The sequence below is a fragment of the Gobius niger genome (assembly GCF_951799975.1).
Source record: "Gobius niger genome assembly, chromosome: 15".
NCBI classification, from domain to species: Eukaryota; Metazoa; Chordata; class Actinopteri; order Gobiiformes; family Gobiidae; genus Gobius; species Gobius niger.
The window spans coordinates 24,463,314-24,480,102 of record NC_136866.1 but is presented as its reverse complement, the minus strand read 5'-3'; the positions used below and the strand labels follow the sequence as shown (position 1 = coordinate 24,480,102).

The 16,789-nt window shown below is 40.0% G+C and overlaps 2 protein-coding genes across 2 annotated transcripts; both read left to right on the top strand.

Annotated features, from left to right (window-relative positions):
• Window positions 1–259: 259 nt before the first annotated feature.
• On the top strand, window positions 260–4,312 carry actr10 (actin related protein 10). Its single transcript, XM_079572248.1, has 13 exons — window positions 260–461; window positions 1,274–1,343; window positions 1,425–1,507; window positions 1,675–1,783; window positions 1,919–2,026; window positions 2,321–2,388; window positions 2,501–2,580; window positions 2,705–2,740; window positions 2,876–2,949; window positions 3,083–3,156; window positions 3,236–3,317; window positions 3,555–3,756; window positions 3,941–4,312. Exons 1-13 carry the CDS (start codon window positions 385–387, stop codon window positions 4,120–4,122), a joined length of 1,245 nt encoding a protein of 414 aa, XP_079428374.1. The 5' UTR covers window positions 260–384; the 3' UTR covers window positions 4,123–4,312.
• A 6,465-nt stretch (window positions 4,313–10,777) lies between these two features.
• Window positions 10,778–13,430, top strand: cipcb (CLOCK-interacting pacemaker b). Its single transcript, XM_079572797.1, has 3 exons — window positions 10,778–10,918; window positions 11,526–11,713; window positions 12,121–13,430. The coding sequence occupies exons 1-3, from the start codon at window positions 10,828–10,830 to the stop codon at window positions 12,967–12,969; spliced, it is 1,128 nt and encodes a 375-aa protein (XP_079428923.1). The 5' UTR covers window positions 10,778–10,827; the 3' UTR covers window positions 12,970–13,430.
• The last annotated feature ends 3,359 nt before the right edge of the window (window positions 13,431–16,789 follow it).

Genomic DNA, 16,789 nt, shown 5'->3' with positions numbered 1-16,789 from the left:
CTTTCAAATTATAAAACGTAAAATCACAAGGTGTAAGAAGAAAACATATTGTATTTATTTATTTTAATCTCCATCAGACCTGCTATGATAATATAGGGAGATGTCACCTTGTAAATTTGTCGAACACGTTCAACATAAAAGTGTGCACTTAAATGCTTCACGGACAGTGTCATGTTTGTTTATGGATTTTGTTATAAATACTTGTTGTTTGTGGAAAGGCTACTCTTATTTTTGATCAGGCACCGCTTCAGTCGCCTCTCTCGCTCTCAGGACCCGGCCCTGCCCCATCTGTCAGCCGCTCAACCACAACAACAAAATCTGTCTGTAGAAATCTTCGAATGAGCGGCACAATTTTCCTAACATCTTTTAGTAGTTGTAGTTAAAATGCCCCTCTTTGATGGTTTGGTCAGCGGAGGAGAGAAAACGGCCATCATTATAGATTTGGGAGCGGCGTATACAAAGTGAGTTACCGAAGCTAGCTATTAGCATCTTGCATGCTACGATTTTTTATCAGGGCGGATTGCCTTTTTCTATTTTTACCCACATTAGTTATACACTTTTAAATGAACACATATTATATTCCTAATAAGCGTGTACATTAATGAGCAATGCCGTGAAATGAATGTTGTTTTGCTCCTACCTGGTGCCAAAGTAGCATTAGCAAGAGCAAGCTAGCATAGCCTCATTTATATGTATGGGAATCTTTGTATGTTTTATGCTATATTCATCAATTTCGTAACATTGATAGAGTATGTTCAACAAATTGATCTTTGTTGCTCTGTAAATTGTCAGTGTTGATGGGATGACACCTTAAAACTGTAAAGTGAGTGCTAAGACTTTTATTTTCATTACCTCAGGCAGTCTGATCACATGAACCACTTTTTCTGAGTAATGAATTAGTTCTTTCTTCATCGACAAGAAGGCTATTGTTTCACTTTAGTGCAACCACTGTAAACCTGGAGAATTCGGGTCATGAAAAAAGATGTGATTTATTATTATTATTATTATTATTATTATTATTATTATTATTATTATGAGATGACGGGACAATGCAAAGTAAACACACACCTGTCAGGAATTGTTCAGGGGCAATCTGCTTGTAGATTTCACAACTTTAATTGTTGGTTGTGGCTGGTTTTATTTTGTGGAAAGCAGAGGAAACCCACTCAAACCTGCAAACTTCTTGCACAAAAGGCCGCCACATGACAAAGGAATTACTCTTACTGTGAAGCTAGAGAGTGCTTGACTATATTATAACTTTTTTCACTTTCAGATGTGGCTTTGCCGGGGAAACGGGGCCCAGGTTCATAATTCCGAGCGAGATCCGGAAACCAGGACAACAGGTAAAGTTGAGGTTTTACTGCCTTTTTTGCTTGTGTCTCTGTATCAATTCATTTATTTATTTATTTCCTTTTCACAAACAGCCCATCAAAGTGGTGCAGTACAACATCAACACAGAAGAGCTTTATGTCACCCTCAAAGAGTTCATCCACTTACTTTACTTCAGGTATGACAAATAGCCAAATAAATGTGGAAAACCTCAGTGACAGTGCATTATACTGTGGATTTTTTCCTTATGGATATTAATAAGTATTGCGAAAATTTGGCATGATATTGCCCAGCCCTAATATCCACATATATTTATTTTATTTTCTGAACATTTCTTTGATTCAGACATCTCTTGGTGAACCCTCGCGACAGAAGAGTGGTCATTATCGAGTCCATCCTCTGCCCGTCGCATTTCAGAGAGACTCTCACCAAAGTTTTCTTCAAGCAGTTTGAGGTTATTGCACAACAAATTGAATCCAATCCATTTAATTTATATAGCACATTTTATGAACAATGCACCACTGAATTGAATGTTGGATGACTTGTCTTGTAAATTGGCCTTGACTTTTATCGTTGCTTTTAACCCCAGGTCCCCTCGGTTCTATTCGCCCCGAGTCACCTCATGGCTGTGATGACGCTGGGTATAAACTCGGCTCTGGTGATGGACTGTGGACAGACGGAGACACTGGTGCTGCCTGTATCCTTGCCCTGCTTTGCATTAGACCTCTAGCCTGTGCTAGTTTGTGTAAATTTGGTTGGGACAGTGCTTGGTAATGGACATACAAACAAGCTACAAACAAATCGTCACACAAACTTAACTCTAGACGAAGTGGGTGCTGTAATCACGTAACATTTGCAATATAAAAGATCAGGCAAAACTCTACTATATAATTATCAATTGATCTCCATCTCTGTATTTACATGGACTCTTTATAGAGATTTGATGTCACATGCACTCAACCTCTTTGTTTTATCCTTAACTAAACAACAGGTTTATGAACACACACCTATTCTTCCAGCATGGGAGGCTTTACCATTGGGAGGAAAAGCTATTCATAAGTATGTAACCTTTAAATGTTTTTACTGTGTCAAACAACATGTGCCTTTCTCAAGTGTTTGGTGGTGTTTTTTCATTTTTAATGTACTTTTTTTTTTTTTATATATTTTGTAGAGAACTGGATGGACTTCTAGTGGAGCAGTGCCTGGTGGACACAGACACCAGCAGTGGGCAGACTGTAGCTGCTGCTATTGGTCAGTACCTGAGATGTCACACACACACAGTGTCTACGAAAATATGACCGGACTGTTAACATATTTGCCTATATGAATGTAGTTTTATCTCTTTATTGTCAATCTTTGATATGGCTTTTAACAGGGACCATTCCAGAAGATATTGTTGAGGATATCAAAGGTAAGTTAATATTCCGTCTCTTCCGATTATTATCAATCATTCAAAGTGAAATGCCTTGGCCAAGTATATCAAGACTTTTTATATGATGATCACTCATTATTTCCTTTTGAATAATGATGTTTTATGTTTTCGTAGTAAGAACATGTTTTGTCAGTGACCTTCAGAGAGGACTCATGATTCAAGAAGCTAAATTCAATCCAGATGCAGAGGTAGGTTTTTAAGATATACAAGGGCTCTGATACTTAATTGTAGACACGCCAAGCTGCTCCCAAAGGCAGTCATTGGAGAGTAATGTATCCTTAACCCCTACAAGTATTTCTAATTTGATTTTATACATTGCAGCGCCCTGCTCCTCCCCCGGATGTTGCGTACCCTCTGGATGGAGAGAAGATTCTGCACGTCAAAGGCTCGATCAGGTTTGTAGATCTTTCTGCACTTGGTACCAATTGCAGTGGTCATCTTTGTTATTTAAATGTTATATTTTTGTTTCCTCAGAGACTCACTCGTGGAGATTCTGTTTGAACAAGACAATGAAGAGAAGAGCGTAGCAACATTAATACTAGACACTTTAGTCAAGGTAAAGTCTGTTTTGTTGTTCATTTAACTTCTTGTTTGACGCAAGAGTTGACATTGTAACTCGTTTCACATGGTGGAATATGAGCTAGTACTCTTGGCTCACAACAGGAAGGTTCAATTCTTGGGCAATGAGGAATGCGTTTTAGTTTGGTGTTTTTCTCCTTTAGACATGGTTTACACCCGGTTTAGACATTTGCTATTATAAATGTGCGATATTGATCTGCTCCTTTTTCTACAGTGCCCCATTGACACTCGTAAGGTCCTCTCTGAGAACTTGGTGGTGATTGGAGGGACTGCGATGCTCCCTGGTTTTCTGCACCGACTGTTGGCAGAAATACGCCTCCTGGTGGAGAAACCCAAGTACAGCAGTGTCTTGGCCAGCAAGAGCTTCCGCATTCACTCTCCACCTGCCAAACCCAACTGCACTGCCTGGCTCGGAGGTAGGAATATAACTAGAATATAATCAGTATGAGCTAAGAGAGATTCAGGGTGAAATAAAAATGTTGTATTGAAATAGTTTTAACATTTGCAAATAACAAATACCATCAAAGCCCACGTTGCTGTCTTCTCACTGTTAAAATATTAACGCTACAGTGAAAATAATCCCCTCTTGCTGTTTTCCAGGTGCCATATTCGGCGCATTGCAGGACGTTTTGGGCAGCCGGTCCGTGTCCCGAGATTATTACAACCAAACGGGGCGTATCCCGGACTGGTGCTGCCTGAGCTCCCCTCCTCCAGAGTCGCTGTATGAAGCTGGGAAGACCCCCCCTCCGCCCATGAAGAGGGCCTTCTCCACAGAAAAGTAGCCAAAAACAAACGCTAGTTATTTTGTACATAAAAAGTGAATAGTTGTTTTACAATTGCCATTTTACCAGAGTTGCTACTGAAACTTTGCACCATTCATTCCAGTTTCAAATTAGGATACTCGACTTGTTCTGTGTCTGGGCTTTCTAATGTTTAACTTATTTATTGTAATTGCTGAGTAACATCACCCAATCTTACAAATTGATCGATAACTTGTCTGTCGCTATCACTGCTTTTTGTAACTTTACCGCAGAAGGCAACATCAGTGTCCTGTACATATTATTTGGCATAAATAAACGTAAAGTATTAGACATGGTTGAAGTTGGGACTTTTTTTATTGGAAAAATAACACTAAATGCACGTACTTCTGTTGAAATGCAAATTTATCCACTGAACTAAAACCTCCTTTTTTTGGAACTTGCTTCTTTCAATGGTGTATGATTATGGATGGATCAGGTGTTAAGTGTTCAGACATTACACATTTTGATCTCGACATGTCAGGACGTTTTGAACAAAATTGAATAAATCCTGTTTCAAAAAAATGGGCAGAGGTAACCCTTTTTAATACTTGTGCACTATTAAGCTTTTGGTAAACATCCATCCATCCATTTTCTTCCACATGTCTGTTTCCGGGTCGTGGGGGCAGCTGTTGGAGCTGCCCAGATCACATTGCACCAGCTCCTATGGCTCCTCCTGCAGGTGTTGGTCCATAGAAGGACGGCCTCACGGTTCTAACCGGGCCTGTTGGTCTCTCATAAGGGGCTGTCTGACCCGTCACTTAGGACCTGTTTGCCCTGGGAGACCCTACCAGGGGCACGAAGCTCCCAGGCTCATTCGGGTGCTCAAACCCCTCCGCCACCTTAACGTGGTGGAGGGGTTTCAGGAGGGGACGTCAGGACGTTTTCTACAAAATTTAATAAATCCTGTTCCCAAATAATTGGCAGAGGTAACCCTTTTTAATACTTGTGCACTATTAAGCATTTGGTAAACAATTCATTTGTAAAACATTTGCAAAGCATTACTTTATCTGATTTTTTGGAAACACAAAAATGGTGATTACTTTTAAGGTTCTTTCTCAAACCATGATTATGTTCAGGACGACTAACCTTCACCCTTTTTCTGATCTAATCATTCCTGATTAGGCACATCTCTTTAGCTGCATATAAATGTTCCGAGATGATTTAAAATGCTTTGTAGGTACTTTACACCGTTTATTTTAGTGCGTAGATATTATAAATTGTTAACCAGTATAGTCGGCGTTTGATAATGGCTCCTATGTAAATTTATTTTAGAAGTTATGAGCTGTTCTGAATTACAAAAAGTGCCAAAGAATGTTGAAATAACACAATTTAAATGGAGCAGCAGGAGAGAACATTGTGTGACGCTAGACAAAACATAGGAGATCGTTGGGACTGTGTGGGAGTAGATGCCATGTTTATGCTTCTGCAGCACCAAGTAGTTATTACATACAATATACCTTTCATTATGACCGAACGACAACAAGTAAATCCTTAAAGTACCGGAGACCACACAAGATACTTTCAGCTTCTGGGAAAACGATAGGCCTACAACAACTTTATGGGAACCGAATGCTTGGTTTACTCTGTTGAAGTGTAAATAATAGTTTGCATGGACGTGATGATGACATATTATGCAAAGAGACCAATAAAAAGGTCTATTTGCATAAGACTGAGTCAGATGGCAGCTACAAATTCTCTGATCTACGTAAAACAAAAGAAGGTGCACGAGTATCATGTTTTCATATTGATAATAATGTGGATGTCTCATAACAATTTATCACTTCACTTTGAGTCAGTATCACCTTGTCCAAACCCTACAGATATTCAAGTGACTCCGACTGAGTGAGTTGAAGCTCGTCTTTCCAGTTCAAAGAGCGAATGAATGACCCGTTCTGCCTTTGTATACGATGTCAAGTATCACCACACTGCAGAACAAGTACTAAGTAGGTAGTGGTACACATTTAGTCCTTCAAAGTAATCCTTTCTTCAAACCAAGACACTGAACTGGTTTCTAATCTGAAAAGAAAACAGTAGGTTTAGCTAGACCTGTTCGACCGATTTCCCATGAAAAACAAATTTTGAAAAGGGAAAAGTGATCTTGTTTTCTCACCTGTTTAGTATTTGACCTCTTAGTTAGACAGAAAAGAAGTTGAATTTCGGTTACTCTGCTATTTAACCATACTGGTGCAGACTTATATGTGGTATGTGTACCATTTCAGGTGGGACTCCTCCTTACTGCAGTTGTAGACTTGATTCAATTAGAGATGATTCAATTTGCTTTAGTTATGCGTTTAAGTCTGGTATTTGTATTTCTGGATGAGACGTCACCCAGTTTGTACATTATTTAATCTGATTTTGGTGCGTTTTAGATACAGTTGAGGCCTGATTTAATCTTGAGCAGTAGAGTTCGGGAAATTCCACAGTTACCATGGAGATCCGCCATCTTTGCAGCTGTTAGCATACATTTCCATAGACTAATATTAGCTAAAAACAGTGTAAAAAGTGGAAGAAAAAAAGCCATGGAACAACTCCATTAGCTGCTGAGTTACTGCTGGTAAATACATCTAACTCACTGTGGTGTCCAAGTGTTTTAATGTGAAGAATAACTCTACCATTTGTTTACAATTGCTGCTAATCCCATAATGCTTAGCGATATGACATCACATTCCCGAACTCTATAGGTGTAATTGTCAAATATTTCATGAGGTGGTACTTGGAAGGTCAAATATAAGGTGGTGCTTTGTATAAAATGTTTAAGAGGGGGCCATGAGTGAGCCAGTTTCATCATTGGAATATGGAGCTCTCCATCTTTCCTATGTCACTTGAGTGAAGACCACTTTTTTTTGTTTATTATAGGACACATTATTGAAGTGTATGCTGTGGATGTGGAGGGTCACAGTGATCATGCTTTGAAACTTTGAAATGTATTGTCCCCGTGGGGAAATTCATTAGCAGTGAGTAAAAATACATAAACCTCAGAACATCAACAACATTTCTTTCCAACTTCCTACATAAAAGTAACTCTTGCAAAGACCATTTACCTACACACACAGGATCTATTGGTCGTGCTGTTTCCCTCCCAGGCTACTTTGTGAATGAGTGAAATATGTTAATAGTCATATGGTTGTGGCACGTGAGGCCGCTTTGTTCTTCCCAAACGTGCACTGTTTACTCCCAGCACACCCCGCTTAAAGCTTCTGCGTCCAACATTGAAACCCCCCCTTTCCCTCACCCCCTCTTGTCAGTGGATTCCCATGTCGGTCGGTACGTGATCTGACCTGCTGTACTCATTGAAGTACTACACCCACAGACTGAGGCGTGTACACGATGTCCTTAACTTGCCACACATTTCGGCCCGAGTCACGTTTTGTAGCGCCTGGCCCCGTCCACCAATCACAGCGCCGCGTCTGCAAGGAGGGGGCGGGCTCGGAACGTGACGTATGCGTCGTACTTCCATATATGGCAAAACTACAGTAAATAATGTCCCCGTGTTTAGCGATTTGGGGACGCCTGGGAACGATTTGGACCGGGGTCAGTGATATCGAGGGCATTGGCGAATAGATTATAACCTATCTGGTGCACGTAGGCGGCTGTGTTTTATCTTTGTGACGAAGAAATGAACTAAATGCAGAGAGTGGGGTGAATGCGGCAGACTGGAGCGCGCGGCAGATCCAGGACCGCAGATAGAAAAATCACCACGTTAATGCACAAGATGTGATTAGGAGGCTTTAGAGGTTCAAAAAGCATGTTAAACAAAAGAGACATTCTCCAAAAGGCAGGTAGTCCTGTAAATGAAACAAGCGAAAAATAAATAGAAAAATAAATGATGAAATTCTAAACTAACCTATAAACTATGTGTTTATTAATTACTCATTACAGAATTAGAAAACATTTACAAAAGTGTAGAACGCAATGGCCTGTCCAGCCCTTTTCTTGTTGGCAGGGCATAAAGGGGTCACTTAGCCTCTTCCAGGGTGCCACCAGCAGAGCCACCTTATCGGGCAAGCAGGGGCTGGAGCCCAGGGGCCAACCAGTCAAAGGCCTATCCGAATTAAGGAAAAACAACAACAAAAAAGGTGATAATAATAAAATAATAATTTTATATTTTGCCATCTCTTCATATGTGTTGAATTTTGGATATATACAGCATTATAAATGAAATAGTTATAGACCCTCACCTCAGCTGCTTAGGTGCATGGCCTGTACCCTATTGGCCACCCCCCTAGAAGGGCCCCAATCAAATTATTAATTGTAAGTTATTGTTACATCTTTAGATAGATACAATCCTAATCAAATGTTTAAGACCTCTTGAAAAATGGTAAAATAAAAATAAAAAATCACATTTTGCATGGTTGGATCTTAACCAGGTTTCAAGAGAACTTCAACAAGCAACAAGAAGAAATGTGAGTGAGAGAAATGTTAAGAGTAAAGGTTTTATTGAAAACAAGTTTTGCAGCTGATCAAAAGTTTAGGGCCACATTAAAAGGCCAAATGAATCTGTTGTCTGGTATTCACACTGTCATGACGTCCTGATGGCGAAGGCAAAAAAACAACGTTATTGTTTAGACCGTGGTCGGATTGTTGAGCTGTATAACAGGCCTCTCACAGCGGCATCACTGCTGAAGTGACCAGTGTGAGAAATTTGAAATTGTATTTAGTTACTGAATACGGAATACTTGCCTTAAAATGTACTTTGTAAAGTTATTCCGTTACTTTGTCCAATCAGAGTATTGTATTCTAAATACATTGAATACTTTCACATTAATTGTCATTATATATTTATTATATATGAATATGTTGTATAATTACAAAAATGAAGACTACGATTCACTTACCATTAATGATCAACTCTTTAACTCTCTCGGCAAATGGAATTAAGTTTTCAATCATTATTTTATTTTAGGAGGAAAAACAGGTCAACATTAAATGTTCTTTCTTGATAATGTGCAATATGGAGCTGAATTAATGATTGAGTACTGGGATGTATTCCCTTGATATTTGGAAAATAACTGCATTCTAAATATTCTAAAATAAAATGAGTATTCTAAATACACGTATTTAGTTACTCCCCAACACTGGGTGGGACCAGTCATTTTGAATGCCTTAAGATTCTGAGGGTTATGGAATAAAAAGGTAAAGGCAAATCTGAATTTTTGCACATTTTTAAGCTACCAGACATTTCCATTATTGGCCCTGCAAAAGAGTGCGAATTTCAGTCAGACAGACCTGACCTCAGTTGTTGACTTATACATTGTGGTTTCTAGCGATGGACTTGAGGGAAATGTTGTGCAGACCCAGTGAGAAAGCTGTAAATAAGAAGAGAGTCCTTGTGTCTGAACAGACGGGTGTCGTGAATCCGCGGTCCTGGTTGTGCCGTGGGCTCCGGGCTGCAGACTCGTGCGCTCGCAGGCAGCCACCGTGCTCCGCATGTGACTGAGGCGGAGGGAGGGGCCCCGCTTGTCCCGTGTGTTGTATCGTGGAACACTGAGTTCCAGGGCGCGTAGGTCTACAGCGGGCACACGGCACCACGGACACAGGACGAGACTCTTTCGGACCATACGGACACGAACCAGCCTCATCGATGACTTAATTTTCAGCACAGAGAAAAGTAGGTGGAATCATTTGTGGAATCATTTGTTATTGATTGTTGTCTGTGGGCGAAGCTGAGCTGCTTTTGTCACGTATTGCTGCTTTATGGCACTCTTCTATTACAGTCTTCTGTCTGTCTGGAACATATTTATCGTTTTAATCACTCTATGTACCATTAACATGACGGGAAAATGAAAACTTACTAGAATCGCATGCATGGTGTGGAGATCTTTAAACTAAGGCGTGCAAGTTTTATGGACAGGAACAGGAATGACCACATGGAGTCGGAAATTAGATACTATATTGTTTGCAAAGGATCACCTCCTGCTTAAAGGCTCTATACCTGTTTTTTCCCAAGCAGTGAAACGAAATTTGTTGCGGCTTTCTGTTCACTCACTGTGCATCTAAAGCATTTGTATCAATTTAATGAACTTACAGGTCTGGGTCACAACAAACATTTTACTTTTGTGGCTTTCTTCTTTCATTGTTTGTAATAATAAAAACAACATGTATTGGGCCTTTAATGTGAGGTTATACATTTAGGTTTGATGGCGATTAATTAACCTTCATACTCTGTTCAGAAATCATATTGGCAACAGATGATTGAAATCTGAAATGTTTACCTTTTTTCTCTGTAAAGCAATAAATAGAAACAATAATAAATTCAGGTTGTTGCTTGATAAGTTATAACATGGTCACCAACAGAAAGATTCATTCATTTGTTTTGACACTTGAGAAAATGCATGTGCCTTTCCATGGCAATTTTGTGCATCAAAAGTTTTAACATGAGTTTAAATGTAATCTATGAGACCTCAATTTCAACAATGGGGAAAATACATCTTTATTTTATTCTGAGAAATTGAGTTTTGGCTACATGATTCAGAAATATGCAGGTCAATAGAAGTTTATTACATAGTTACTGCAAACATTACACTAGCCTAATGTTTTGCTAATGTGTAGCCAATCATTTATATCTTTGGATGCTCACGTGGCTGAGGTCATGGATAGTTTAGATTCAGGAAATGGGAAGTTGCTGATGTGTTTGTGTCTCGCCAGGTTGTGGAGATAATAAACACTGTGAGCCGAACACGAGGAAAGATGAGCACGAAAAGGAAAGTAGTGACGCGACCTGGCAACATGAAGTCTGGAGAGTTTCAGAGAGAGGCGGAGAGGGACTCCGGCTTCTCAGGTGAGTTTGTCCAAAATATGAATGTTATAATCTAGCTTGTAATAGTTTAGTAGTTTAAGAGTCTTATTTACCTGAAAAATGACAACACTTTCCCCCTACCTGCTGATGTCACTGAATCTGACTTCACTTCAAAGCATGTCTTACTAATAGCCAGAGAAGAAAAGTATCGCTAAAGGGAGCTAATTTTCGATGTCATCCAAACTCATACATAACTCACTATCAAAACGTTTGTTTGTAGGATTCGATATAAAGCATTTAGTGTGAAAAAGCAAAAAACTGAAGCGCTTAAAACAATAGAAACTGGATCAAAAAGATAAAAATGAGGAACGCTTCACGAGTTTGCATATTATTCTTAACATCCTAACTTATTTTTGGCATCAGTGCTACTCCCAGGTTTACCTTTTGCACATTGCACCGCATTTTCTTTCAAAAATATGAATATACTACACAAGGCCAAAGTGGATTTCTCCAAAAATGTGTTCCTGTGTCTTTAAAAAGCCAGATAGAGGCATTTTAAAGGACATTTGACTGAACCCTTTTTATATAGAATAAGTACTTCCTAAGTTAAAGTCTCACACGATTCTCCGCCTCATGCTCTTTGCTTCAGACGGCAATTCGGAGTACCTCAGCACCATGGACACCACAGACTCTGAGGACTCTCCCGGTCCCGTGGTCGATAATCCACAGACGCCTGGAGCTCAAGGGGGGACGCCGCAGCCTTCTCCCCTGGCTGTGGTGGGAGGCTCCTACTCCAGGCCCATGATCATCATGAACAACATGCTGCTGAAACAACAGGTACAGACAGGAACTGCTCACCATCACCAACATCATTACCATTTTGATAGTCACTGTAACTAATCTAATCATAATCTTAACACTCTGAGATCATTTCAGCTCTAGTTTGTGTCTTTTTACAAAAACACATTGAGCACCACTTAAGTAGCCCCAGTCACATCACAGTTGTCATCGTTAGAAATGTGTTCTCTGCAGTCCCAGCAAAGGAACGGTTTTGAGAGTAAGTAATGCTTTTGGGTTACACCTTAGCCCTAATTGGTATGTAAGCACCAAGATTAATTACAATTGAGTCAAAATCATAATTAGCGACAAAATGTTCAGAAACTGCCCAACCTATGACACAACGGACCTGGGTTTATTTGAATGAACTGCTTGTGATTTTCTCCTCTGTCTCTCTCTTCTTCCAGCCTGGGGATGCTCCTCCCGCTCTGAAGCCGTGGCGCTTCAGCCCAGCAGTGGAGGTGGTCCAACCCGTGGTCCAGCAGCCTCAAGTGGTCTTCCTCCAGCCGGTCGTGTCGCGCCGGACTCCTTCCAAATCCAAAGACCACACATCCTCATCTGCGAGACATCGCCGCTCCAAGAAGTATCTTCCCATCTTAAAATCCTACCCCAAAATCGCCCCGCGCGACGATGGCAGCTCGTCGGGTCGAGGAACCGGTTCCTCGTCCTCTTCCAGCTCTTCCACAAGCTCAGTGCGGAGCAGCCAGAGCAATCACTCGCAAAAATGCCACCACAGTGGGGTCGCTATTGCCTCACCAGCTCTTCCTCTCAGTGCTGTTTCGCCTCTGCTGCAGACTCAACTTTCTCAACTTCCCTCAACAGAAGCGACAAACTTTGGACTTGCCCAGGACAGTCAAGTAGCATCAGCGAGGCTACTTGAACTTCCAACGCCCTCGCCTCTGTGTTTCGAACTCAAAAAGGAAGTTCTCACTGATCCACAGACTTTTACAGCGGAACAACCAGACGGCGATTACGACGGCGAAACAAGACGGAAGCGTTTCTGCAACACGTACAACATCCTGAGCAAATCGGGCCTGCTGGACATCACTCTGCGCACCAAGGAGCTGCTGCGGCAAAACAAGCGCACCCAGGGCGACCTGGAGAGACTGAAGGAGCAGACGGACTTGTTTCTGCAAGCGCTGCGCAGCGGGGACGCCAGCGTCTGCGGGAGGCTGCAGGCGAGTTTACGAGAGGAGGAGAAGGAGAGGCAGAGAGAGGGGAGAGAAGTGAGACAAGTGAAGAGCGATGAGTCCTAGGCCTGTTTGATACAGAGGAACAAATGGAGGAAGGCAGGGACCACACCGTACAGAAGAATATTTACAGTACTTTGACTTTTTTTAAACTTCAGACCAGCCAAAAATCGATTAACTCTGCCGATGTTTTGGGTCCAGGACAATTTCACACCAAATGATATGGTGTAAACTCGGTTACTGTCAATTAGGGCTGCACTGTGTATGAGAAAACATGTCCATACTACAATAACAATACTAAAGCAATATTTTACCAAACCATTGCAACACGGTATGTTCCATTCAATTCTGTGCCAAAACAAGACTTACAAAAATACAGAATAAGGACCAAAACAAAGCTAAAATGGGACTAAATGGAGAACTATTGCACTGTTTTTTGTTATTTTTGTTGTTGGTTGTGTGTCAGAGTCAAAATATTGTGGCTTCTCGTGATAATACGGGTACAGCATCACCTAACGTTGTCATTACGATAATTTGGCCATGTTTTGTGCCCTGATTTCTTACTATATTGCTGTATTGTGTTTTGTAGTAATTTAATCTCAATTCAAACTAACGTTTTACAGCCGTTGGAACTATTTGGACTTAAACCAATAACCCGACCCAAGTAAATAAATCAATAAAACTCCTCGAAACACGATTAAGACCCTGGATTCGCTTTACCCAATGACGTTTGGAGCCTGGAGAGGTCTGGAGAAAGGAGTTGACCACGGGGGGGGGGTGTACAGGCAGTGTGGACAGATGGACCAGAAGTAATGCGCTCTTCTGAAATACCCTCCCCACCCCCCGACACCGTGGGTACTGTGCCCTACTTTGAGCGCTCTCAGCTTTTGGGATCCCGCCGCACCAAACTGACCCAGAACTGACCCAGAACCTGAAAAAAGAGATGCTCTAAATCACCAAAAGGGATGCAGCTGTTGACAAAATAAGGCCAAGAGTGAAATGGAAAACTCTGACTTGAAAAAGACTGAAAAGATTGCACATTTGTTTGGCGTATTGTGTGGTGAAGCATTGAAGAAGTGCCAGTTTCAATGACGCTGCAAAAGGCTATGAAGCGTTCAGTCGGCTCCGTTTACTGGGGCAGTAGGGTCAGTCTGCGATTTTAACCAACTGTAACATAGTGATTGAAATAGCACCGACTTTCTTAAAGCATTTTGCTCGGAAAATTATGCAAATTTCAGATGGAAAGCAGGCGTATTCTGTCTTAATCCTATTCGTTGAACTTCTTTATATCAGAGTTGGGTCCACAAACCTTGGCCCAATACTAGAGATTTTTCTGTGTTTGCAAGTAATGGAGGAATAAGCTGGCTAATGGAAAACGTAGTTACAGTTCAACCGTATTCCTAACTTTCTCTTCACACAGCATCCCAGTTCTTGACTAGGGCTGAGTACCGTACAAAAAAAAAAAGTTAGATACCGGTGCTTTATCAATACTTGGTTTTCGATACCGATACTAAATTATTTGTAATGTAGAACCATAACTGATTAATGATGTTAATTTATTCCTTTTCCGTACATTTAATTTATTTTGCAATTGTTTTGTTTGTTTGAGGGGAAACAACCAAGAAACTTCCTTTAACTATAAAAGGGCAGGAAAAACACTTATTTATTTCCCCCATTACTAATAAATGTTTTTCTCATTTTTCCCCCAAATTTTCTATATTTTTCCAACGTTTTTTCCTCAATTTCCCCCAAATTTTCTATGCTTTTTCCCCCCATAAAGTTTCAATATTTTTCTCTTTTTTTCCTCACATTTTCCCAGTTTTTTCTCCATGTTTTTTCTCCACATTTTTCATACTCCCCCCAAATTTTTCTCAAATTTACCCCTATTTTTTCCACTTGTTTTTCCAACTTGTCAATTTGGATGACTCCAGTATCAAAACTTGAACGTAAAGATTATATATTGCTACTGTCGATACCAGTAGTACCTAAACCTTGTTTTTTTTCCGAATACCATACTGGTATCACTTAACGGTGCCCGGCCCTTTTCTTGACAGGGATTAGTTTCAACTTTAAAAAAACAAAACTGTCACAGTGATGCAAACAACAACGAGCTGAATGAGATGCACGAAGATCCTTTCTCACAATGGGCTGCTTTTACAATATACTGAAGGACAAAACATTTTATTCCACACTGCTATAAAAAGAAGTGGATAGAGGGTCTTTGAATGATGTAATAATAATATTTAAACTGCTTTTGACAGTCACACTCTATGGACTGGACTGAATATTAATGAAAGTACAAACATAACACTCTGAAAACTGAAGATTTACTGCAAGTAGCAACTTCATTCTGCAATTTAGCATTTAAAAACACGCATTACTCAAGTTACTGCCGAGCCCTGAACTCCATCAGAAGGGGTTTTCTCTGCTTTTAATACTTCCTGTCTCATACTTGATGTAATATGATCATTTCATTTTAACATGTTTTGATCTAAAAGCAGAAATATTTGAATGTGACGAGAGCCTTATGTCGTTCTTTAAATTGTCATGTGCCTAAAGTGCTGGTGTTTGTGTTGTCCTCGTCTCAATCCGTCGTAATCCGAATGGCAGCTCAAACTGTGCAAAGAGAATTAATGCTTCCTCCTTGACTCAACTACAGAGGCCCTTTATTGGATCAGATTAAGACTTTCAAAGCAGTTCACGATAGGGCTGTGGACAAATATCCTGTCAATGTTTTGGGGGGGCGGAAAGGATACTGGACAATCCTGATGACATTTGAACATGCTGGAAATGCAAAAATAGCTTCAGTTTTGAAATAAAACATACGTGCAGCGCTTAATACATATCTAGTATCTTGAAATAAACATCAACGATTAATTATATTTCCAGCTTCAGTCAAAGCACAATTGAACAAACTGGCACTCTTCCCCGTTTTGTGGAATACGAAGCGTTAATTTATTATATTTATTGCCCCGCCCTTGTTGAATGAGGCCTTATTAAAATGACAAAAGTGTATGTTTCAGATTTTTTTTGCATGTTAAAAGTAGCAGATTCTCCGCAGCATATCCATTGAGGCAGCTATTGTAGCTCTCCAGGACAAAAGTTTTTTTATTATGTGTTCTGCTGAAACTTTAGCACCATTTGTGACAGTGTCCTGTAAATATCAACACCTGTTTCAATATCTTTTTCTATCGTTTTGATTCTCTTTGGTTCTGACCACTTTCGCTCGTATGTATTTAAGTATGATTTGTGATTTGATTTTGTTGGTTTTTTATTACTAATAAATGCCTCATGAAGAACAGCTCTGAGTGATTAGTTGTGTTACTTAAGACTCTTCACCCATATTATTGACACAAGTTATATTTATTTGGAAAGCTGTGAACAAACTGGCCAATATTAAGAAATCCTTAATATGATTACACTGCATGAGAGACATTAGGCCCCTTTTTTTTTGCCACACACACAGTTACATTTAAGATTTTGCAGATTTTTTTTTTTACCCATCATTCTTTAGTATGACCATTTTTGTGATGTTTTTAATTGACTCTGTGCATAACTTCAAATCATAACAACGCCGCCCAAGAAATGACTTCCTGTTTCAAGCCGGCACGCCAAAATAAAAGCACACAGCTCGTCTCATTGATTAATTCAGCAGGTACTTAAAACATTACAAGAAAATAATTACATTTAATTTAATTTGACCTTTTGGAAAGTCTCTTTTTCAGAATTTCTTTTACATGTGAAATTATAGTGTCTGTCCCAATAAAGTAAATTAAAATTAATTAAAGACAAACACCCAGGTCTGTATTAAAAAGCTTATAAATTAAAACCAAACTAAATCAATTTATGTTTAGGCTGTAAAAAGCTGTGTTTCGGACGGTGACCA

What these genes read in the sequence shown, in the direction of transcription:
- actr10 (XM_079572248.1), top strand. Translation starts at nt 385, where the DNA reads ATGCCCCTCTTTGATGGTTTGGTCAGCGGAGGAGAGAAAACGGCCATC. An exon ending in GACTGTAGCTGCTGCTATTG is followed by an intron (nt 2,581 to 2,704) that starts GTCAGTACCTGA and finishes GGCTTTTAACAG; the next exon opens with GGACCATTCCAGAAGATATT. An exon ending in CACGTCAAAGGCTCGATCAG is followed by an intron (nt 3,157 to 3,235) that starts GTTTGTAGATCT and finishes TTGTTTCCTCAG; the next exon opens with AGACTCACTCGTGGAGATTC.
- cipcb (XM_079572797.1), top strand. Translation starts at nt 10,828, where the DNA reads ATGAGCACGAAAAGGAAAGTAGTGACGCGACCTGGCAACATGAAGTCT. An exon ending in GAGGGACTCCGGCTTCTCAG is followed by an intron (nt 10,919 to 11,525) that starts GTGAGTTTGTCC and finishes TCTTTGCTTCAG; the next exon opens with ACGGCAATTCGGAGTACCTC. An exon ending in ACATGCTGCTGAAACAACAG is followed by an intron (nt 11,714 to 12,120) that starts GTACAGACAGGA and finishes CTCTTCTTCCAG; the next exon opens with CCTGGGGATGCTCCTCCCGC.